At 51.3% G+C, this 22,797-nt stretch overlaps 1 protein-coding gene across 1 annotated transcript in view; it reads right to left on the reverse strand.

The window, feature by feature from the left end:
- Positions 1-925: 925 nt before the first annotated feature.
- Positions 926-22,797, reverse strand: part of OTOG (otogelin) — an 86,256-nt gene continuing 64,384 nt past the window's right edge. The window contains exons 41-56 of the mRNA XM_055422506.2: positions 21,887-22,107; positions 21,532-21,670; positions 19,675-19,869; positions 19,237-19,449; positions 18,554-18,658; positions 18,267-18,374; positions 17,271-17,372; positions 14,250-14,348; positions 13,137-13,177; positions 11,614-11,689; positions 11,309-11,487; positions 10,458-10,562; positions 10,145-10,264; positions 4,698-4,743; positions 1,980-2,059; positions 926-1,863 (exon numbers count right to left, since the gene is read on the reverse strand). Coding sequence (XP_055278481.2) covers positions 1,663-1,863; positions 1,980-2,059; positions 4,698-4,743; positions 10,145-10,264; positions 10,458-10,562; positions 11,309-11,487; positions 11,614-11,689; positions 13,137-13,177; positions 14,250-14,348; positions 17,271-17,372; positions 18,267-18,374; positions 18,554-18,658; positions 19,237-19,449; positions 19,675-19,869; positions 21,532-21,670; positions 21,887-22,107 — 2,030 coding nt within the window. The 3' untranslated portion in view covers positions 926-1,662. The remainder of the gene's footprint in view (positions 1,864-1,979; positions 2,060-4,697; positions 4,744-10,144; positions 10,265-10,457; positions 10,563-11,308; positions 11,488-11,613; positions 11,690-13,136; positions 13,178-14,249; positions 14,349-17,270; positions 17,373-18,266; positions 18,375-18,553; positions 18,659-19,236; positions 19,450-19,674; positions 19,870-21,531; positions 21,671-21,886; positions 22,108-22,797) is intronic.

Raw genomic sequence — 22,797 nt, forward strand, 5'->3', positions numbered from 1 at the left:
TTGCTATCTTCCCCCAGTGCAGAGCAGGAAGCATGCTGGTTGGTGATTTGCTTCTTGTTAATCTTTCACTCATGTCTTAGCCTAAAAGAGTTGGTTCCCCAGGAGGAAGCTAGGGGAACAGGACTGGGAGTTTTTGCCATTGGGTTGGGGTGTGAGGTGGGCTTCCAGGAGAAGCAGGCAGGAGAGGGTACCTGTGTGGGGATGGAAACCCAGGAACAATGTGATTCCAGAGATCAGTGTGATCATCAGAACATGTGGCCACCTGTAAGTGTATAGTGAGGGTGGAACAGGAGAAGTCAGCGTAACCTTCAGGGTCCTAAAATAGGGTCTTGTCTTCAGAATTGAAATTCCTTCAGATTCAAAGCAAAGCTGACACCTTCAGAGATGTTCAGAGGCCTGATGGCTTCCTGTGGTTTACTGGATATACAAACAGAACACAGATACAGGAACAAAGAGGCTGCAGGAACAGCTGGGGACCATCCTGGCACAGGGCCCCGATCCCAAGGGCGCCAGGGCAGCCACACGTCTCAAGACATACAGGGCAGTGCTAGGGTCAGAACACCCTCACGTTCATACCTTTTGGACCCAGCAGCACAAAGTGGCATGTGGTGGGGTGTGGAGGGAGCCCCAGGCTGGCTTTAGGTAGGATGCTGTGGTTCAGAGACTAGGCTCTGACAGATGCTCAGAGATAGCTACACACCCATCAGGCCTCACTTCCCACTGACCATGGCTCTCCTACTGGACAGTCTCATGAAGCAGAGAGCTGGGCACTGTCTGAGCTATGAAACCCACACTTGGGCCGCTCCAGAGACAATGTAGTTGGAAAAAAGGCACATGGCAGAGCCAGGGTCTGCCCTTGCAGGCTGAAGTTATCATTAAACACCCTAAGGCCCTTGGAGGGAGGGACTGTGCAGCCACATGGACCCTCCGTGAGGGTCCTCCCACCACACCTCACCAGAGCCAGCCCACCTGTCAGGAAGGCTGGTTCTGAGGGGTGAGAGTGGGAGTGAGTATGGCCCTGTTCTTCTAAACCCTTTCCTGATTACAAGATCAATGACAGAATACCAGGGCTCCCCTCTCTGGGCTATGGAAAACTTGAAGGTCACTGGATGCACTCCCCAGTCTCTGGACCTGACCTCGCAGATACTGGTGAGAGCACGTGGGCTTGGGAACCCACCCTCTCTGCTTCTGGGAAGCCCTCCTGGACAACACTGTGCAGATTCGGGTGTTGCAATTAAAGCCCTCTTTCCTTTTACTGAGTTTGTGGTTCTTCCATGGTCCAGAGGGCCAAGGAGGAGGATGGGTCATCAGATCCAGGCTCTCTGCTGGGTCTTGGCTCCAGCCTTGGTCCCGGCTTCTCAGGAAAGCTGCCCCCTCCTCCATCAACACTGCAGCCAGAGTCTTCGGTGACAGAGGACCCTTCCCAGACCTCAAGCCAGGGAAAGAGTTGAGCTCCCTGAGCCCCAGGCCGTGGCACTCTCCCATATGTGGAGGAGGGAGAGGCAGGATGGGCCAGTGTGGCCGGTTCTGGTCACTCTCTGTGCTCTGCCCACCATCCCACCCTCAGCACGTACCAGCTCTCCATACTTTTAGTGCCCCCCCCAACCCTACACTAGGCCAGCCAGAGCAGACAGTGGTCTGACCAGCCCCCACCCCCAGGCCTCAGGACCACTGGCAGGCACAGTCGGTGGGCTCCTGCAACGTGTAGGGCACCCAGCTGGCATTGGTGGCACAGAAGAGCTGCACGGAGCGCCGCTGCAGGCCCACCTCGCGGCAGCACTTGCAGAAGCGGGCGTAGGTATTGATGTTATAGTTGTAGATGCTGGCGGACGGGCACCTCCCATCACAGGACACTAGGTTCACCTGGAGATAGGCAGGCCAGTGAGGCAGCCTGTGTGGCTTCCTTCCCCCCAGAGCTCCCTCAATTTCCATATTCAGTTCACCCCACCCCCCACCACAGTCTTGCCAGAGACACGCACAGGGGTGTTGCTCCTGCATTCATTCTTGCGGATGGTCATGCGGATTGTCACCTTCTTGCAGGAGCGCCCATCCTCTTTACCTGGGGGGACAGGTGAGTGAGGCAGCTACAGCTAATGAGTGCTCCCGGGGCTGCAGGCTGGGCCAGACTGGGGGGAGGGGGTTAGTGTCATGCTGGAGGGCCCCTCCACCAGTGTTAGTGCCCCACATTAGAGCCTCTCCCCACCAGAGGAAAAGCTCGTGACCCAGTGCCCTGGAAGGAGTTGGAGGCAGCCAGGCAGGGGAGATGGTGAGACAGAGAAGGATGCCTGAGATGGCCTGGGGGCTCTGGGCTAGGGGAGAGGAGGATATGGGGACAAAGCAAGCTGCCCTCTACCCGAGCCCCAACACCTGTGTCTAACGCATTGGTGACCCTGGGTGTGTATTCTCCCCTCTCTGAGCTTTTGTTCAAGCATTCAGATTTTGCAGTTTCTGGAGTGAATGGTAGCCCCAGGCCCTAGCATTGTCAATGTTTGCACACAGCAGGATCACTCGGTTTCCATAGCTATCAAATAAGACAGGCCCACCTCACACAGCCATCACAGAGATAGAAACTGATAAGCATGGACCATGCTTATCATGGTCCATGATAAACCCTCTTCCTGGACCATGCTTCCCACAAACAACCAATCACATGGCTCATGCACACCCTCACCTGCTCAAATATTTCCTCACCAAGGCCTTTCCTAGTCCTCTTCTGAAATGACAGCACCCTCCCTCCACCCAGCCTCCTTCCCTGATCCCTCCCTTCCCTATTTCTATCCGGGGCACTGTCACCATCCTGAGAGACAGATTGGAAATGATGTTCTTGACACGTAAGCTGTAGGGTCTTCTTTTGCACAGTCTCCTTCCACAATTTGTTATTGAGTTCTCATTCTAAGTAAATCTTCACTCTCATACCTCAATATTGATTTGTAAATTTGGGATCCTTTTCTTAATGAAGCCCACCCCCAAGTGCATAAATTTCAACCCTCATAAAACCAGTTACATCCATCTTACTGTAATTTTACTTGCCATTCTGTCTCTCCCACTAAGCAATATGGCTTCCCTTGTGGCTCAGCAGGTAAAAAGAATCTGCCTGCAATGCAGGAGACCTCGGTTCAATCCCTGGGTTGGGAAGATCCCCTGGAGAAGGGAGAGGCTACCCACTCCAGTATTCTGGCCTGGAGAATTCCATGGACTGTATAGTCCATGGGGTCGCACAAAGTCGGACACGACTAAGCGACTTTCACGCTTTCTTTCACTCTCCCACTAAAACGTCAACTCCATGAGACTGTCATTTTTGCTCTATCTACAGGGCCTAGAACAAGGCCTGGCATATTGGTGCTAAACAAATATTACCCAGATGCATAGACTCCCTCTGTGACCCCAGCGTGCCCACAGGAAATAGGGTGGAATCCTGTCTTCTGGCCTCTGGGCTTCACCACAGTGGGTTTCTGACCACACCTGCTGGAGATCTCCTAGCCAGAGCTAAGTTCACTTTTTCCTCCTTCTCTGCTCCCAGGAAGCAGAAGAACCAAGGGCTGTCCTGGCCATGGCGTCAGGGTCCTGGACTGAGACCAGCTGAGTTGCCAGCAGGAGCAAACCACTGGGCATTGGTGGGCATGCGGTGCCAGGAGAGCGGGCACTGCTGAAGCATCCCCATGCAAGCCCAGGGCGCAGCCTGATACCCAGCATGCACTGTGGGCCTTATGGCCTTTGCCAGCGGCAGGGAGCCGGGGCACCATGCTCCCCTCCCCCACCCCCAGGGCTTGGGGCCACCTAGCAATAGGGACATTGTCGGAAATAGCAATGCAGCTACACGCCTCCAGCCCCATGGGCTTCCAAGAGGAGTACCTGGGTGGCAGTGGACAATAACACGTGGAGGAGACGCGGGGCTAATGGGGACCACGGGAAGCAGGGTCCCCGGGAAACCTGGGGAGAGGTACATGGGTCATGGGTCACATGGAGCACCTGGGACATTCAGAGAACGTGAGTTGTGCCAGGAAACAGAGGCACAGGGATCACAACAGAGTTGTGATCTCAGGGAACAGAGATCAGTCAATGAGGCACTGAACTCAGCGTCCTTGGAATATGTGAGGTGGACCTAAAAGGGTCCCATATCCTACATCCCTCCATGGGAGGGTCAAGGGCCCTGGGGGATGGGAGGCATGGGGTCAAAGGTCCTCAGGCTGATGGGAACACGCACACACATGCAGCTGGGCTGTGGGTTCCAGGGGTAGGGGTGAGGACAGATGCTCAGAGCTCTCACTCAGACCTGGTCAGGGAGCCCACGTGCCTGAGGCCCACCCAGGAGGCACCTCCAAGACAGGGCTCCGGAGCACAGGGAGAATTCATGCGGGGGCATCTGGGCTGGAGGTCATGGCAGGCCTGGAGGAGGCGGAGTAGCTGGGGAGTCTCTGACCTCCTGGATCCAACATCCCAATGCCCCCCATCTCCAACAAGGAGCAGAAGCCTTTTGTTGGGACAGGGATGTGAGCACGGCCCCTGCCCACCTGCAGCCCTACATCAGCTCTGTGAACGCCATGGTGGGGGTGTTATCCCTTCATCTACTCTCTCAGGAAGAGCCACCACCAGAGGTGCCAGACCAGGAACCTGGCCCTCTGAGCCCCAACATGATACCCTGTGCCCCCGACCACAGCCCCCTCTCCCACCCCACCGGCCTACATTTGCTCACTCACATGTCCTGCAGCATCCTTCCAAGGAAGGTACCACCGAGCCCCCAACCTAGAGGGAGAGGAGAAGAGGTGGGTGCGAGACCCTATCCAGGTCAGGAGCCAAGATGCCAGCAAGAGGCACAAAGATCGCAAGAGTCTTGACTTGTTCCCTCCCATGATGCTCCAGGGCAGGAGTTCCAGGCCCCATGGTCCAGCAGGCCCAGGCCAGAGTGGGAAGGGCCCCTGGGCTGGCCATCATTGGGAGTCACAAAGCCTAACCTGACTGGTTGGGACACGGGGTCTAAGACTACCTCAGCACCCAGTGAGGCTGGAGGCTGGGCAGAGATGGGGCAGGGTGCCAGGGCTTCCTGTCTGTCTGGGGTAGCTCTCCTTATGTACCCTGCCCCCAGCACTGTCAGCCCGCTTAGTGTTTCCTACACAGAGGGTCAGGGAAGGGAGAGGGAAGGGATGACCCAGGTGGAGCAGTGGTCTGGGCTCTATCTCAGTCCTGGATAAGATACCTCTTTCCTCTGGACTGAGTTTTGCCATCTCTTGTGCTTGTGCTTCTGCTCAGTCATTAAGTTGAATCCATGGACTGTAGCCCCTATCTGTCCATGGGATTCTCCAGGCAAGAATATTGGAGTGGATTGCCATTTCCTACTCCAAGGGATCCTCCCAACCCAGGGATCGAACTCACATCTCCTACTTGGCAGGAAGATTCTTTACCAATGAGCTACCAGAGAAGCCCATTCTCCCACCTCTAAAATGGGACAATGAAAAATAATAATAATAAAATGGGACAATGATCCCTGATAGCCCTTCTCCTTTACAGTGAAATGGATAAAAGAATGGATGTGACAGTTCTTTGTAAATAAATATGTGTGTGTGAGTGTGGGTCTCAGTATATGTGTGTGATTTTGCATGTGTGTGTCTGTATGAATGAGAGAGAATGATTGGATGTGTGTAATTGTATTCTAGGTGAGACCAGAAATCTTTAAAAGCTCAATATTAATGTCAATATCCAGGAGTCTCTGGCAGAGGCGTGGGTTGACGGTGGCCTGCGTCAGGCTACATCAGGTTACATCAGGGGCAACGAGTGTGGCAGTGCGTGCATGGGACCTCTTGAAGGAGGTCACCGTTATCTTCATTACCTCCACTATAGTTTGGCTTATAGGTCAAACAACATGAAGGTAACACAGCCCCGGCCATCAACAGAAAATTGGATTAAAGACTTACTGAGCATGGCCCCGCCCATCAGAACAAGACCCAGTTTCCCCCTTAGTCAGTCTCTCCCATCAGGAAGCTTCCATAAGCCTCTTATCCTTATCCATCAGAGGGCAGATAGAATGAAAACCAAAGTCACAGAAAACTAACCAATCTGATCACATGGACCACACAGCCTTGTCTAACTCAATGAAACTATGAGCCATGCCGTGTAGGGCCACCCAAGACGGACGGGTCATGGTGAAGTGTTCTGACAAAATGTGGTTCTCTGGAGAAGTGAATGGTGAACCACTTCAGTATTCTTGCCTTGAGAACCCCATGAACAGTATGAAAAAACAAAAAGATAGGACACTGAAAGATGAACTCCCCAGGTCAGTAGGTGCCCAATATGCTCCTGGAGGTCAGTGGAGAAATAACTCCAGAAAGAACAAAGAGACGGAGCCAAAGCAAAAACAACACCCAGTTGTGGATGTGACTGGTGATGGAAGTAAAGTCTGATGCTATAAAGAGCAATACTGCATCTGAACCTGGGATGTTAGGTCCATGAAAAGTAAAAGAAAGTGAAGTCATGTCCAACTCTTTGCAACCCCATGGATTGTAACCTACCAGGCTCCTCTGTCCATGGGATTTTCCAGGCAAGAGTACTGGAGTGGGTTGCCATTTTAGTTCTATGAATCAAGGCAAATTGGAAGTGGTCAAACAGGAGATGACAAGAGTGAACATCAACATTTTAGGGATCAGCAAACTAAAATGGACTGGAATGGGTGAATTTAACTCAGATGACCATTATATCTACTACTGTGGGCAAGAATCCCTTAGAAGAAATGGAGCAGCCATCATAGTCAACAAAAGAGTCTGAAATCCAGTATTTAGGTGCAATCTCAAAATGACTGAATGACATTTGTTCATTTCCAAGGCAAGCCATTCAACATCACAGTAATCCAAGTCTATGCCCTGACCAGTAATCTGAAGATGCTGAAGTTGAATGGTTCTATGAAGACCTGCAAGACCTTCTAGAACTAACACCTGAAAAAGATGTCCTTTTCATTATAGGGGACTGGAATGCAAAAGTAGGAAGTCAAGAGATATGTGGAGTAAGAGGCAAATTTGGCCTTGGAGTACCGAATGAAGCAGGGCAAAGGCTAATAGAGTTTTGCCAAGAGAACACACTGCTCATAGCAAACACCGTCTTCCAATAACACAGGAGAAGACTCTGCACATGGACATCACCAGATGGTCAACATCAAAATCAGACTGATTATATTCTTTGCAGCCAAAGATGGAGAAACTCTATACAGTCAGCAAAAACAAGACTGGGAGCTGACTGTGGCTCAGACCATGAAATCTTTATTGCCAAATTCAGACTTCAATTGAAGAAAGTAGGGAAAACTACTAGACCATTCAGATATGACCTAAATAAAATCCCTAATAATTATACAGCAGAAGCGAGAAATAGATTTAAGGGACTAGATCTGATAGACAGAGTGCCTGAAGATCTATGGATGGAGGTTTGTGACACTGTACATGAGGCAGTGATCTAGACCATCCCCAAGGAAAAGAAATGCAAAAAGGCAAAATGGCGTCTGAGGAGGCCTTACAAATAGCTGAGAAATGAAGAGTAGCTAAAGGAAAAGGAGAAAAGGAAAGATATACCCATCTGAATGCAGAGTTTCAAAAAATAGCAAGGAGAGATAAGAAAGCCTTCCTTAGTGATCAGTGCAAAGAAATAGAGAAAAACAACAGAATGGGAAAGACTAAAGATCTCTTCAAGAAAATCAGAGCTATAAAGGGAATGTTTCATGCAAAGATGGGCTCAATAAAGGACAGAAAAGGTATGGACCTAACAGAAGCAGAAGATATTAAGAAGAGGTGGCAAGAATACACAGAACTGTACAAAAAAGAACTTCATGACCCAGATAAGCACAATGGTGTGATCACTCACCTAGAGCCAGACATCCTGGAATGCAAAGTCAAGTGGGCCTTAGGAAGCATCACTACAAACAAAGCTAGTGGAGGTGATGGAATTCCAGTTGAGCTATTTCAAATCCTAAAAGATGCTGCTGCGAAAGTGCTGCACTCAATATATTAGCAAATTTGAAAAACTGAGCAGTGGCCACAGGACTGGAAAAGGTCAGTTTTTGTTTCAATCCCAAAGAAAGGCAATGCCAAAGAATGCTCAAACTACCACACAATTGCACTCATCTCACACATGAGCAAAGTAATGCTCAAAATTCTCCAAGCCAGGCTTCAATAGTACATGAACCGAGAACTTCCAGGTGTTCAAACTGGATTTAGAAAAGGCAGAGGCACCAGAAATCAAATTGCCAACATCCTCTGGATCATCAAAAAAACAAGAAAATTCCAGAAAAACATCTATTTCTGCTTTATTGACAAGCCAAAGCCTTTGACTGTGTGGATCACAATAAACTGTGGAAAATTCTGAAAGAGATGGGAATACCAGACCACCTGACCTGCCTCCTGAGAAATCTGTATGCAGGTCAAGAAGCAATAGTTAGAACTGGACGTGGAACAACAGACTGATTCCAAATTGGGAAAGGAGTATGTCAAGGCTGTGTATTGTCACCCTGTTTATTTAATTTATATGCAGAGTACATCATGAGAAACGCTGGGCTGGATGAATCACAAGCTAGAATCAAGATTGGCAGGAGAAATATCAATAACCTCAGATATGCAGATGACACCACCGCAGAAAGTGAAGAGGAACTAAAGAGCCTCTTGATGAAAGTGAAAGAGGAGAGTGAAGAAGTTGGCTTAAAGCTCAACATTCAGAAAACCAAGATCATGGCATCTGGTCCTATCACTTCATGGTAAACAAATGTGGAAACAATGGAAACAGTGAGAGATTTTATTTCCTGGGATTCGAAAATCACTGCAGATGGTGATTGCAGTCATGAAATTAAAAGATGCTTGCTCTTTGGAAGAAAAGCCATGACCAACCTAGACAGTATATTAAAAAGCAGAGACATTACTTTGCCAACAAAGATCTGTCTAGTCAAAACGATGGTTTTTTCAGTAGTCATGTATAGATGTGAGAATTGTACCATAAAGCAAGCTGATTGCCAAAGAATTGATGCTTTTGAACTGTGGTGTTGGAGAAGACTGTTGAGAGTCCCTTGGACTGCAAGGAGATCCTACCAGTCCATCCTATAGGAAATCGGTCCTGAATATTCATTGGAAGGACTCATATTGAAGCTGAAACTCCAATACTTTGGCCACCTGATGTGAAGAGCTGACTCATTGGAAAAGACCCTGATGCTGGGAAAGATTGAAGGCAGGAGGAGAAGGGGATAACAGAGGATGAGATGGTTGGATGGCATCACCGACTCTATGGACATGAGTTTGAGTAAGCTCTGGGAGTTGGTGATGGACAGGGAAGCTCTGCATATAAATTAAATAAACAGGGTGACAATACACAGCCTTGATATACTCCTTTCCCAATTTGGAATCAGTCTGTTGTTCCACGTCCAGTTCTAACTATTGCTTCTTGACCTGCATACAGATTTCTCAGGAGGCAGGTCAGGTGGTCTGGTATTCCCGTCTCTTTCAGAATTTTCCACAGTTTATTGTGATCCACACAGTCAAAGGCTTTGGCTTGTCAATAAAGCAGAAATAGATGTTTTTCTGGATGCTGCAGTCCATGGGGTCTCAAAGAATGGGACACGACTGAGTGACTGAACTGGACTGAATGTCAGGAACTCTAATAATTCAACTATTGCCCTAAACCCTCCAGGAAATCCTTTTCCTTTAGGTGTGCACAGAATGACAGCTCTCCATGCTAGTACTGGACACCCATGAGCTGACTGCAGGACTGAACAGTGCATCTGTGTGACGCATGGGTGCAAGTGTGCCTTGGTGTGGGGCATGTGCACTGGCCTGCTGAGGTGTTAACAGCCCTGTGGAGAGTGTAGTGTCTGTGAGCGGCTGACTGCCCACATTGGTGTGTATGTGAGTGTGCTGAGAATATGTGACAGCGTATGTCTGCGTGCATCTGGACACAGCTCGTGTGATGTGTGCGGATGCAGTATGATGGGGTCGGAGCAAACATACATGGAGAGATGTGGAATTAAGGTGGAGTCAAGGTGGCTGGACACGTCCAGGTTCCAGGGAAGCCCTCCTTCCACACATCTCCACACCAAGACACCCCTGCCCCTACCCGCCACCACCACTAAGACGGCCAATACCCCTGGCCTCCAGCCATGCTGCAGGGAGAGGTGGCTGGCACTGACCTTGGCACACTCGGTCTCGTTGAGCGGTGGGCAGCTGATGGGCGAGCGGACGAGCACGGCGCCCAGGGGAGTGCTGCTGCAGTGGTGGCGGGTGCAGTCTGCGACCCAGGATGCCCCGGGCTGAGGGGACAGAGGTGGGTGAAGGGGACTTGGGGACGATGGCCCGAGTTAACCAACAGGGCACAGCTCTGAGGACAGGCGCTGCCCAGAACTTGGCACTGCCCAGGACCCCATGTGGACCCAGTCCTGGGAGCTGGTCCTAGGTGTCCCTGCCTGGAACACCTTCCCAGTTGTGCAGTTAAGGGCTACATACCAAGAACAGGGAGGTGGTGCCGTTGGGGAAGGTGAAGAGGCAGGACACGTTCCTGCAGGAGCCGCAGCAGGCCGCCAGGTCCCTCGGGTGCTCGTACTCCTGGTTCTGAAGGACAGGGCAGGACGCAATGGGCCTCAGCCCCAGGGCCCACCTCCACCCTCCTGCGCTCCCATTCTCTGCTTGTCCCTGAGCCCAGAAACCAGAGGAGGGGCCCTGGAGATGGCTGGAAAGGAAACCCCCAGGCTCCTTCTATGTCAAGTAGGAAGGCCGTCCTTATGTCTACCTGAGCCTCCCTTACAGCCCTTCTTAAACCCAGCCCCAGTGGACCAAGGGATGGCATTGCTGCTAATTAAGGCTGACAGTATTCATTCCAGATAGACTCTCATTGCAGTCCCAGTTCCTGGGGAAATTCTGGCAAACAGCTGGACCTCCCTAAACTTCAGTTTTCTCATCTGAAAAATGGGAATAATTTCATCATCTTTTACTTGACTAATACTGATCCAGGCCCTACGAGAAGCCAGTTGCTGTCCTAGGTCCTGGGCATATAGAAGCACTCAACAAATGGGAGCAACACAAAGACACAAAGCAAGAAGACAGGCAACGTGCCAGGCATGAGCAGGCGCTTAATGAACGTGTATTTTCTCTGTCAAATGTCCACCCTCACCAGGTCTGCACTCCTGCTATTCCCCTCTGGCCTCAGCACTTTCCACAGGGGGTCTTGGAGGTCCCCCGCCATGCCCACTCTCTAGCCTCCTCCAAAGAGCTTGGGCGAGCTTGAAGGGCCCCGCTGCCACCCAGGGTGCCGAAGGTCTGCAGGCCAGCCCCCCGGGCTCCCAGCCCCCTCCCCCTACCGCCTCACAGTGGACGTCACACAGCACGGAGGTGGTGTTGATCTGGTAGAAGCTGGTCAGAGGGTCAAGCACATCAGTGCAGCGGGAGGTGTGGCACACGCCGTCTGCCGAGAGCTCCACCACCGTCTGGCCCGGTTGCATCACCCCCAGCTCGCGACTCAGACACACGGCGGCCTTCACTGCATGGGCGAGCAGGGTGGTGACAGTCAGCAAGAGCCCAGCACCCCTACCAGCCCCAGGCTGACTGGCCCGGCCCTGGATCGCCCAACCTGCTCTACCTCCCCAGCTTCCCCCTCCCCACTCACCGCACTCGTATTTGGCGCAGCCACACACGTTCTCCGCGCTGCGCATGAATGCCTCGTCCAGCTGGGACTTCTCCCACTGGGTGGGCAGAGGAGGTCAGCACCCCAGGGTGGGGGAGGCCCAGTCCCTCCGTCAGGAGCAGCCTGCCACCTGGGGCCCTCTCTCTGTCAGTAGTCTCCTGGCAGTGGGTGGGGAGGGGGCTGGCAGGCCTGTTGGCCAGGGGGGCCCTCGGCACCCTGTGAGTTCAGTCATCCTCATAAGGATGCCTGTGTGGCTCCTGAGCCTCCCTGCTGAGGAGTTGCTCCCCAATGTCCTCTTCTGGGCCTCGGGCCTCTCCTGTTATCCTGAACACCCACTGGCCACATCAGCTGGGCCCCTGCATGGCTGGTGGCCCAGAGCCCTGCTCTGCTCATACACTTTCCTTCCTCCTAACCCAGTTAAAAGGAGAAGAGGCTGGGATGGGGGAAAACATGAGAAGATATGAGGGCTGGGTGGGAGGGAGGGAATACTTATGATCCAGAAAATCATGTAACAACAGAACTTTAAACACAACTTTCCATTTCTTAAAGTAGTTTCAACTTTTCTCAGTGGCCATGCAGCTTGATAGATAAGGGCATGTTTTCTGAAGTCAGATTTCCTGGGTTTCAATCCTCGCTCTGAGATTTACTAGCTACATTGCATTAACCTTATTTTCCTTTTTTGTACTGAGATAATCATAGACTCCACCTCGTTTGGGTTATCATGAGGATTAATATGATAATGTATATAAAGTCTAGTCAAAGCTATGGTTTTTCCAGTAGTCATGTATGGATGTGAGAGTTGGACTATAAAGAAAGCTGAACGCTGAAGAATTGATGCTTTTGAACTGTGGTATTGGAGAAGGCTCTTGAGAGTCCCTTGGACTACAAGGAGATCCAACCAGTCCATCCTAAAGGAAATCGGTCCTGAATATTCATTGGAAGGACTGATGCTGAAGCTGACGCTACAATACTTTGGCCACCTGATGCGAAGAACTGACTCACTAGAAAAGACCCCGATGCTGGGAAAGATTGAAGGTGGGAGGAGAAGGGGATGACAGAGGATGAGATGGTTGGATGGCATCACTGACTTGATGGACATGAGTCAGCAAGCTCCAGGAGTTGGTGATGGAAAGGGAAGCCTGGCGTGCTGCAGTCCATGGGGTCGCAAAGAGTCAGACACAACTGAGCGACTGAACTGAACTGAAACCTTAGCTACTGTCATGAGTATCACCATCGTCTCCACCACCCCCATCATCATCCCCTCACCACCACCACCATCAGTGTCTTCCTTGTAGTACTGAATCCTCACCACAACTCTGAACTATGATCAGACCCACTTCACAAGTGAGGGTACTATGCCCAGAGAGCAGAACTTGATACAAGAATGCTGACTTGCAATTCAAGGCTCATCGACCAGAGGAAAGGAGTGGAGAAGGGAAGGAGAGGAAAGAAAAGGGGGAGGAAGACGGGGCGGGGGGGAAAGGGGCGGGGCAGGGTCTGCATACCAGATGGCACCGAGGCACTGGGATTGTGTCACAGTCACATTCTGAAAAACAGCAGGGGCCAGCACCCACCTCACCAGAGGTGTCCAGCTGGGAGCCCCCTGGGCCTCCCAGATCCCCCACCATAGGTGCAGTCTCTCTTCGAGCCTCCCTCCATCCCCACACGGGGGCTGCAGCTCCCCTGGTTGGGCAGGTGGGGTGTGCTGGGCCCACAGTTGAATGTGCAGGGAGGATAAGCAGGTGGATGGATCAACCCCAGGTTCCCTTCCATCATCTGGGCTTCATCCTTCCCAGTGCTCCAGAACCCACTGAGCAGAGCAGAGTGGGGCCTCTCCAAGAAGGAACATGGCAAGGGTGGAATTTCTGATCATTTGCATTTCCCAAAGTATACACTCAGCAAGCTGAGCTCTAGTGAGCAGGTCCAGTTCTAAGCTGTGAAGGAGCTGACTTCGGAGGCACCGCTGCCTGTGACATAAGGGCTCCACCAGCTCTAGCTTCAGGGGGAGAAGTCAGGGTCACAGTGGCTGTGAAACACACTTTGGAGTCACCCACTCATGCAGCAAATAGTTTTAAGCACCTATATGCTGAGATTTTTCTGTGCTTTGGGGACAAATCCATGGATAAGACAAACTGAAATCCCTGTCTTTGTGAAGTTTACATTTTAGTGAGGCCTGGAAAAAGCAAGCAAAATACCCGGATGCAAAACAGAGTTTTTGAACTCTTTTGAAAACCATTTTTATATAAAGTTTGCTGGTATTCATTACTGATCACTGCCATTCCCCACCTGCTTCCCAAAAGGACTTCAAGTGAATTTGAACGAAATCATGATTACTATCCAATGGCTGCAATAAATATTTTTTTTTTTTAAGGTGGAAAAGTTCCTTTTTGCAACAGGGAAGTTGCTTATTTCCTTCTCTTATTCTGGGGAGACAAAAGAAATGTCCAGCACTCAGGGAGTGGATGAAGCCAGGAGGAAGGCCATTTGAAGGCTTCCCTCTGGTGACTCTGCAGGAGGAGAGCCTGAGCCAGGTGGACAGTGGTGGCCCCGCTCCTGCCTCCCGCAGGGGCCCTGGGTCTCCACCTTTGGGGAGGGGGCATCTCTGTGCGGGGACTTACCACAGGACTTGTAGGGGCAGCAGCGCTCGGGGCTCCACACCTCCACCAGGGCCGTGCCCATGCCACACTGCACGTGGGGGCAGCGGAAGCTCTCACACACTGCACAGGAGGGGAGGCAGGGGACGCATCAGACACAGACACCCTGGAGCTGGAGTCCTCAGAAACACATTGGCTAAGGAGGGGGTACCTCCCAGCTCCCCCGGGGGCCCCCTCAGTGTCCTCAGACACCCTCTGGAGTCCAGGGTCAAAGTATCGGCTCCCCACAGATCTATGTCAGGACACCCTAGCTCTGCTCCAGGAGGTATTAGCAACATGACAATGTAAGAACCTTCAACTCGTTCAGCGGGGCCTCCCTCTTGGGATTCTGTGTCACCCTGAGACTAGTGCTCCGAGGGTAGTCAGGGACCAAGGGAAGCTCTCCTGAGGGACAGTTCCTCTCTAAGAACACAGCTCCTCTCATGCTGTGGAGACTTCCTCCTCTGGGAGCCCATCCCGGCCCCAGTCTGCTCTGCTTCAGAAGATGCTACACACACTCCAGGGCTCACACTTCCCCTTGTCCTGCTCTTCAGCAGGTCCCCTCTTAGTTCAGGATTCCCCGGCCATTCATTGAGAAACCAAGACAAGGAGGAGGGAATCCCTGGACACAACTTTCTGGTGGGAAGGGAAGGTGCCAGGGATAATGCTGAAGGTGAAAGACTGTAAAACTTATTTTATCTATTAAAAAATATATTGGCACAGGTAAGAATTATTAATCAATGTTTCAAAAACCTAAGAGGTGAAAGGTGAGAGGGACATTTGTATAATGTCTAAGTGATGGGTTACTTTCTGTTTGAAAGAGGAAATTTGCAAATGTAAGATGGACAGGTCACCCTAATCCAAGGCCAGCAACCACAGAGTATGTGCCTCCTGTTGGGATGAAGCTCAAGAACAGTGTAGGTTTTTAGCCTGCATCCATGAAGTCTTGGTTCTAATTTCCAGTTTATAGAAACACAGAAGACAGAGGAGCAATGTAAACAGTTCCAAGAAGAAGCAACCAGGTAAATCCAGAAGGTGGGACTTTCTGCTGGACCATAACCCAAACTCTACAATTTAGCATCGCGTGGAAGAAAGCACACTTACTAGATTCAAAGACACTTAAGAGACATAATGTTAATGTGTGGGTCTGGCTGGGATCCTGGATTGGACAGACCAGGCAAATCATAGACTGGGTGTGATAGGACTTGAAAATGTATTAGCAAGAAAAGTAAAGGTCATTCACTGAAAATCTGGCTTAAAAAGAGCATGCACGGTATAAACTCAATTTGGTAAAACACATTTATATTGTATAAAGGCATAGAAAATATCTGGAAGAATATGTACTGAATTGGAGGATACTGACAATGGAATACCCGGGAGGTAGGAAAATTGTGTTTTCATTTTCTTGTCTTTACTTGGATTCAGCGCTTTCTACGAGACTAAGCGCTTTTGCAAGCAAAGTGTGGTGAAGACAGGGTAACACCGATGGCCTCTGTTTATTGAGGGCGCTAGTGGTAAAGAACTTGTCTGCCAGAGCAGGAGACAGAAGAGGCCCGGGTTCGATCCCTGGGTCCGGAAGGTCCCCTGAAGGAGGGCATGGCAATCCACTCTAGCATTCTTGCCTGGAGAATCCCATGGACAGAGGAGCCTGGCGGGCTACAGTCCAGAGGGTTGCAAAGAGTCAGAAATGGCTAAGGAGACAGCATGCACTATAAGCCGAGCACCATCATATTAAGGTAGTCTGGACAAAGCACGCCCTTCATGCGTATTATCTCTGATCGTCACAATATCCCCGAGGCACATACTATTACCAGCATTTTACAAATGAGAAACCTTGGCTCAGAGAAGTCGTCCATTGCCCCAGGCCACACAGCTAGTAAGTGACTGGCACTAAAACAGTGACTGACCCCACAGCCCTGTACTCACTCCACATTACTCGAGTCCTTCCTGAGAAACACGAGAGGGAAGCCGAGAAGGAGACATGAGGAGAGAGGCTGAAGAGGACGGAGGAGAGGAAAGCTGCCGGCCCTCTGCTCAGATGAGCTTTGTCAGCACTTCGCGACAAGCGGCCTCTGAGCCCCCGGGTGCAGCTGCTTGGTCAGGTACAGCTGGGCCTTTGGGGGAACTCTCCTCCATGGGAACCCGCATTGCTTCAAAGGTGGTTCTAGAAATTGATCCCATTGGGACTGCCCTTGGGGTATCCTGGGAGAGACCCCTCCCCTACACTGCTCTGGGCCAGTGTGGTCCACCTCACATTTCTCCTACAGTTGGTATGAAAAGTAATTTTTGTAAATTAAGTCATACTTAAATTTGACCCTTTTGTTAATGTTCATCCAATAGATTTGCTTAAAGTCGAGGATGCTGGCTGTGCTATGACTGTGCTTATTAGGCATTGTATACAGTAATATGTTCCTGTAATTGTATACAGTAATATGTTCCTGTAATTGTATACAGTAATATGTTCCTGTAATTGTATACAGTAATATGTTCCTGTAATTGTATACAGTAATATGTTAAGGTACAGCCTATACACATACAGGTGCTATGTCTTGTAAAAATATCAGAATGGGCCCACTTTGATTTATCATTGCAAAATAACAGGGCTTCAGAGGCTTCAGAATGCAACCTTGTGTAGGGACTATGGTAACAGTGGTAGAGACCCTGAGGCAGGGGCCCTGGGTCAGTCTGAGAAGGAGGACTGCGGATCCAGGCTGGGTGGCTGGGAGTGGCCTAAGCATTTGTGCCTCAACCCAGGCTCTTGGGGGCTCCATGGAGGGGACAGGGACCTTCTTTAGGAAGCCTCAGAGCCATCTGTGTGACAGCCCAGACCCTCGCCATTCAGCCCAGCTTCCTCAGGTGGGGCCTCCTTCCATGGCTTCCCCAGAGCCCACCACCTGGGGGCTCCTAGCTGCCCTCTGTTGAATGCCCATTGATCCCAGGGTGAGGACTTTGTGACAGTCCCCAGAGCCCCTTCCAGCCCTGGCCCCCACGTCCTGCAGGACTCACCACACTGGTACAGAGGACAGCAGAGCTCCGTGGTGTTCCTGTCCACAGTGAGTGCCTCCCCTTCCTGACACTCGGGGATGGGATCCGGACAGTCTCCACAGGCTGAGGGGAGAGAGGGGCCACCCCTGTCACAGGCAGTCCCCATGCCGGGGTGGGTGGTCCAGAGCAAGTGGTTGTGGGAAGCACCTAAACCACAGGTGTGACAGGAGCCAGACTCACAGCGTTACGAAACCAAACTTGGGTCTGCTCGCCCGCCTGCAGTAAAGACAATCTACTGACACCCAGGTGTGGTGAAGGAAATTGCTGTGGTTGTTGCAGACCCCAAGCAAGGAATTCGAGTTTGAGCATTAACTGCCTGTTTTCCTTACAGGGCTTCCCTGGTGGCTCAGATGATAAAGAATCTGCCTGCAATGTGGAAGACCTGGGGTTTGATCCCTGGGTTGGGAAGATCCCCTGGAGAAGGAAATGGCAACCCACTCCAGTATTCTTGCCTGGGAAATCCCATGGACGGAGGAGCCTGGTGGACTACACTTCATGGGATCGCCAAGAGTCAGACACAACTGAGCAACTAACCCTTTCTCCTTGCCTGGTGCCTGCAATAAAGGCTGCACTTTCCTTCACCACAACCTGAAGTCAGTAGATGGGCTTTATGGCGGGCAGGTGAGCAGACCCAAGTCTGGCTTGGTAACACTTGCAGTGTGCCACAGTCCCACATGACCCGTCCTGCAGTCAGAACCGGGAAGATCTCCCTCACCTCCACCTAAGTTCTTTTACTGAACAAGCACCCATCTTCCTGTACTCAGTAATGTACGGCTTAAAGCAGTGGTGGTTTCCTCCTACGCTTCTTCCTGGACAGGGGTCTCACCCTTTGCCCTGTGCCCCTTCCACCCAAAGATCCCCACCCTTTCCTCCCAGCCACCCAGGGAAGCAGCGGTGAGGGAGGCGGTGGCGGTGATTCGGGCAGGCCTGCTGCCATTGGACGGCACGTCCACCCACCACAGAAGTAGGAGATGCAACACGTGTCCCCCAGGCGGCCCGCGATCAGGATCTGGTCCTGGCGGCAGTTGGGGACCTGCACTGCCTCACACAGGTCGGGGTCACACTCTGGGGGAAACAGAATTTCAGGGTTGGGAGCAGACCCTGCATGGCCATGCCTGGGCCCCCATCCTAGCCCTGCTTTCATTTCCGTCTAGAACCCAGTCATTCCCAGAGCTAGCCATGTTCCCCGCCCCTGGGTGATAGATGTCCCACCCCCTACCCCAGCCCCACCCTGGGCCTCTCACCACAGCTGTAGCTGGGGCAGCAGGAGTCCTCCTGGAAATGGGTGAGGAGCCGGTGGCCGGGGCTGCAGGTGGGGGCGAGGCCCTCACACAGAGTCTGGTTACACACTGGCCCGGGGGCCACAGGGCCTGTCACCTGGAGGCCAGGACTCCCCCCAGCCTCCAGCACTGCCCAGACCCTGGACACCTGGCCCCCAGCACTTCCCCTGGGACCCAGGACCCATATTCTTGGAGAAGCCCTCTGAGGGTCACATAGGGGTCAGGACTGAGACGGAAGAGCCGTCAGAGTTAACATTCATCCAGCGGGCCGCATGCCGGTTGTAGCTCTACTAGATCAGTATCAACTTCTATAATTCTCGTAACAACCCAGAAAGTGGGTACTTTTATCAGCCTCATGTTACAGGAGAATGGACCTCGTGTTCAATGATCTGCTGGGGCCACAAGGCTGCAAGGTGGTAGAGGAAGCGTCCACCAGGCTGCCTGGCTCCAAGAGCACAACATTAAGTCCTGCCTTACACTGACTCAGAGGGCACAGCTCCCCTCAACCCCCGTGGTCCTCCACTCTCCCCAACACACCCCCACAAGACACTCTCATTTCCCCAGGCCTTATCTTAACCATCAAGGTCAAGGAGCAGTGCTGGAGTCTTTCAACCATCTAACAATGGAGGTCTAAGGGTGGGACTCACCACACACTGTCCCCAGGCAGCAGGGGTCCTCGGTGGGCTGCAGCAGGGCCACCTCCCCGAAGCGTGGGCAACTTTCAGGGCGGGGACCTGGGCATCCCAGGTCCACCGGGACGATTGTATCTGGGGCTTGGCACTGGTGCTGGCAGCAGCCACTGAGGGAGCTGTTCCAAATCTCCCCCAGGGCCCGTGGCACGCCCGTGCTGTCTGTGCAGGCTGCAGTGGGCATGGCGAGGTGCCGGGGACTGAGGAGGGTGGGGAGACCCAGAATGTCCCAGGCCAGACCCTCCCTGGGAAACTGACCAACCCCAGAGCAGACCTGGAGGGCTTCAGGGGGCCTTAGCCATGGGCACAGGAGGGCGAAGGAGACTCTGGGGTCTACCAGACTCTAGGGCAGACTCTAGGGCAGACCCCCTCTGCCCGGGGAGGGGAGGGACTTACCGCACTTCTCCTCGGGGATGCAGAGCCCCGAGTGGCGCCGGTGCAAGATGGTGCCCTCGGAGCAGACGCAGCCCTCGCCCAGCACCTGGCACTGCTCTGGGTCCAGCGGGCCCAGCATCCCATCCTGGCATGTCTTAGCGGGCTCACAGGCAGACACACATGCCTGGTATGTAGAATCGCTGGAGCACAGGAAGGCTGCAGGGGCACAGCAGCAGCACCAGGCCCAGCTCAGACCCCAGGAGGGTGAGCAGGGGTCCATCTGTGCCTCAGCAGAGTATTAATTCAAAAGGGTTTAGTGCATTGCTGCCTTCCTCTAGATCAGGAGCCAGCAAAGCACAGCCCACAGTCCAAATCCAGCCTCTGCCTGGTTTTGCAAATAAAGTTTTATTGAAACACAGGCATGCCCATGCACTTACTATTGTATCTGGCTGCTTCTGTACTATAAGAGCAGAGTTGAGTAATTGTGACAGAGACAATTAAAAGCCTTGACTATTTATTAGCTAGTCCTTTGCAGGAAACACTTGCCAACATCTTGCTGTAGATCAGTGCTTCCAAACTTCCTTGACTGTAAAAACTAGATCTTACACTGTGGTCCAATATACACTCGAACATAAACAGTGGTCCTTAAGCCTGATTGCAAAAGGGAGCTTTTGCAACATCATGGTGGGACCCCACCCCAGACCAACTGAATTAGCACTTCTCACTGTGGGGCCCAGGCATGAATACTTTTTGAAGTTCCCTGAGTGATTTCAAAGGGTATCTGGGATTAAGAATCACTGATGCATTATAACAAAACCTTTTTTTTTCACAAAATACTTAACCTTTCTAGGTGTAGTATACACTAAGGTTTTTTTTTTTTTAATTCTATTTCATTTTTAAATGCTGATGCCAACCCTCAAATCAGTAGGTATGCTGATTTCGTACCCACTGACTTGAGATCCACAGTCTGAAAAACACTGTGCATGTATGCTGTCTCTCAGTCTTGTCTGACTCTTCGTGACCCCATGTACTGTGTAGCCCACTATACTCCTCTGGCCATGGGATTTCCCAGGCAAGAATACTGGAGTGGACTGCCCTTTCCTCCACCAGGGGATCTCGCCACCCAAATCCACAAATTCTGCAGCTCTAGCATTGGCAAGCGAATTCTTTGCCACTGAGCCACCTGGGAAGCCCCTGAAAAGCACTACCCTAGATAAGCTTGTCTTTTCATCTTTTGTCTGTCATATTATAGATGTGGTCTTCCTTTGAGCTGTCTCCAGCCTTTCTGGATGTGTTCACATTTACAAATCAAACTACTCTAGGCTGGTCCACCCTGCCTACCCCACCAGTGCAAACCTAATGGGGGGGTGGGGAGGAATGGCTCTTACGTCCATCCTCAACGAAGGACAGGAAAGATAGAAAGAGAAAGACGACCAAAAACTAAGAGAGAAGGACTAATATTTACTGGATGGAAACACGTGATGAGCCTGTGCGAGGCACTTTGTACACATTGTCTCATGTCACCTTCAAAACAACACTCAATGATGTTTTACAGATGAGGAAAGGAAACAAAAAAACTAAATAATAAACTAATAATATTTATTTGATCTGTTCATATAAATTATAATAAACATAAAATTTTAAATTTGTTAGTAGTTTATAGATTTATTTAGAAAATATTTGTTATTTTATTAATTGATATACTTTAGTGAATGAATGAATAATTGAACCTGGGAAAGCCCAGACCTGGACTCAGGTCTGTGAGCCTTTCTCCCACTCTAACAAGGGTGAGGGGTGACAGCAACAGAAGGCATGGAGGAGCCCCCGGGGTGCCCTGCTTCCGCCGCCTCCCTCCCCTTCCCCTCCCCGACAACTCACGGCAGTAGTCGGAGCGCCGCCACTCGATGCACACGTGGAACTTGTGGCACATGGCCACATACACGGTCAGTGCCACGCAGGGCTGCTGCACGTATTTGGTGTCCCGGATCCACAGGTCACAGAACGACTCCGGAGGGACCTGGGCCGTGCATCAGATGGTGTTGCTACTCTGACCCTCCACATGTCAGGGCTCAGCTCCTCCCAGCCTGGCCCAGAGGCAGCAAGCAGCTTCTGCAGGCTCCCAACCCATCCCAAGATCAACACCTCTGGGGAGTTCGCCTTCTGCAGACAGGAGCAGAGGAGCTGCTGTTCTCAGCCCGGGAGGTACCCCCTGCTGGAGCCCGGTGACACCTACAAAGCGGTGGCAGGCACTGAACGTGCGGTTGGACACCATGCGAAGGCAGGGCGAGCAGTCGGCTGTGGCACAGCTGTCTGGACGGAAGCGGGTCTGGCCAACTGAGGTCAGGGAACTGGGCACCTGCCAGCTGTCCAGAAAGGGAGCAGGGTCTTCCGCCTCACCCACCACAGAACCGTCCTTCAGGGTGAGGTCATTGGCCACATCCCCATCACAGATACCTGAAAGGGGCAGAATTACCCCAGTGGCCACAGTAATCTCTACCACTCCCAGCTCCCCAGCTGTCACACTGAACATTCCTCGCAATAACTCTTTGAGGCTGGTATTATTGCCATCCCCATTTTATAGATGAGAGAAATACGACACAGAGAAGCCAAGAAACTCCCTGTGGAAGAAACTGTCTTTGTTTAGGAACTACACATCAAAGTACCTAGGGATAAAGGGACCCATGTCTCAAACATATTTTCAAATGGTTCAGAAAAAACGCATTTATATAAACTGCATATGCGTAGAGAACTGAATATATAAAATGCATATACATATATAAATGAATAGTTACATATACACACGCATACATCCACACAAAGACAGGCACAAGGAGAGAGAAAGAAAGAGAAGCCAATGGACAAAACGCGAACACTTGTAAATCTGGGTAAAAAGTACATGGGAGTTTCTTATACAAGTTTTGCAACTTCTAAGTTTAACATTGTATCAAAATTAAAAGTTACTCCATCACTAGGAACAAAGCTAGTGGAGGTGATGGAATTCCAGTTGAGCCCTTTCAAATTCTGAAAGATGATGCTGTGAAAGTGCTGCACTCAATATACCAGCAAGTCTGGAAATCTCAGCAGGGGCAACAGGACTGGAAAAGGTCAGTTTTCATTCCAATCCCCAAAAAAGGCAATGTCAAT

The sequence above is a fragment of the Moschus berezovskii genome, chromosome 14, assembly GCF_049115385.1.
Source record: "Moschus berezovskii isolate FMDL1 chromosome 14, NW_MosBer_1.0, whole genome shotgun sequence".
Lineage (NCBI taxonomy): Eukaryota > Metazoa > Chordata > Mammalia > Artiodactyla > Moschidae > Moschus > Moschus berezovskii.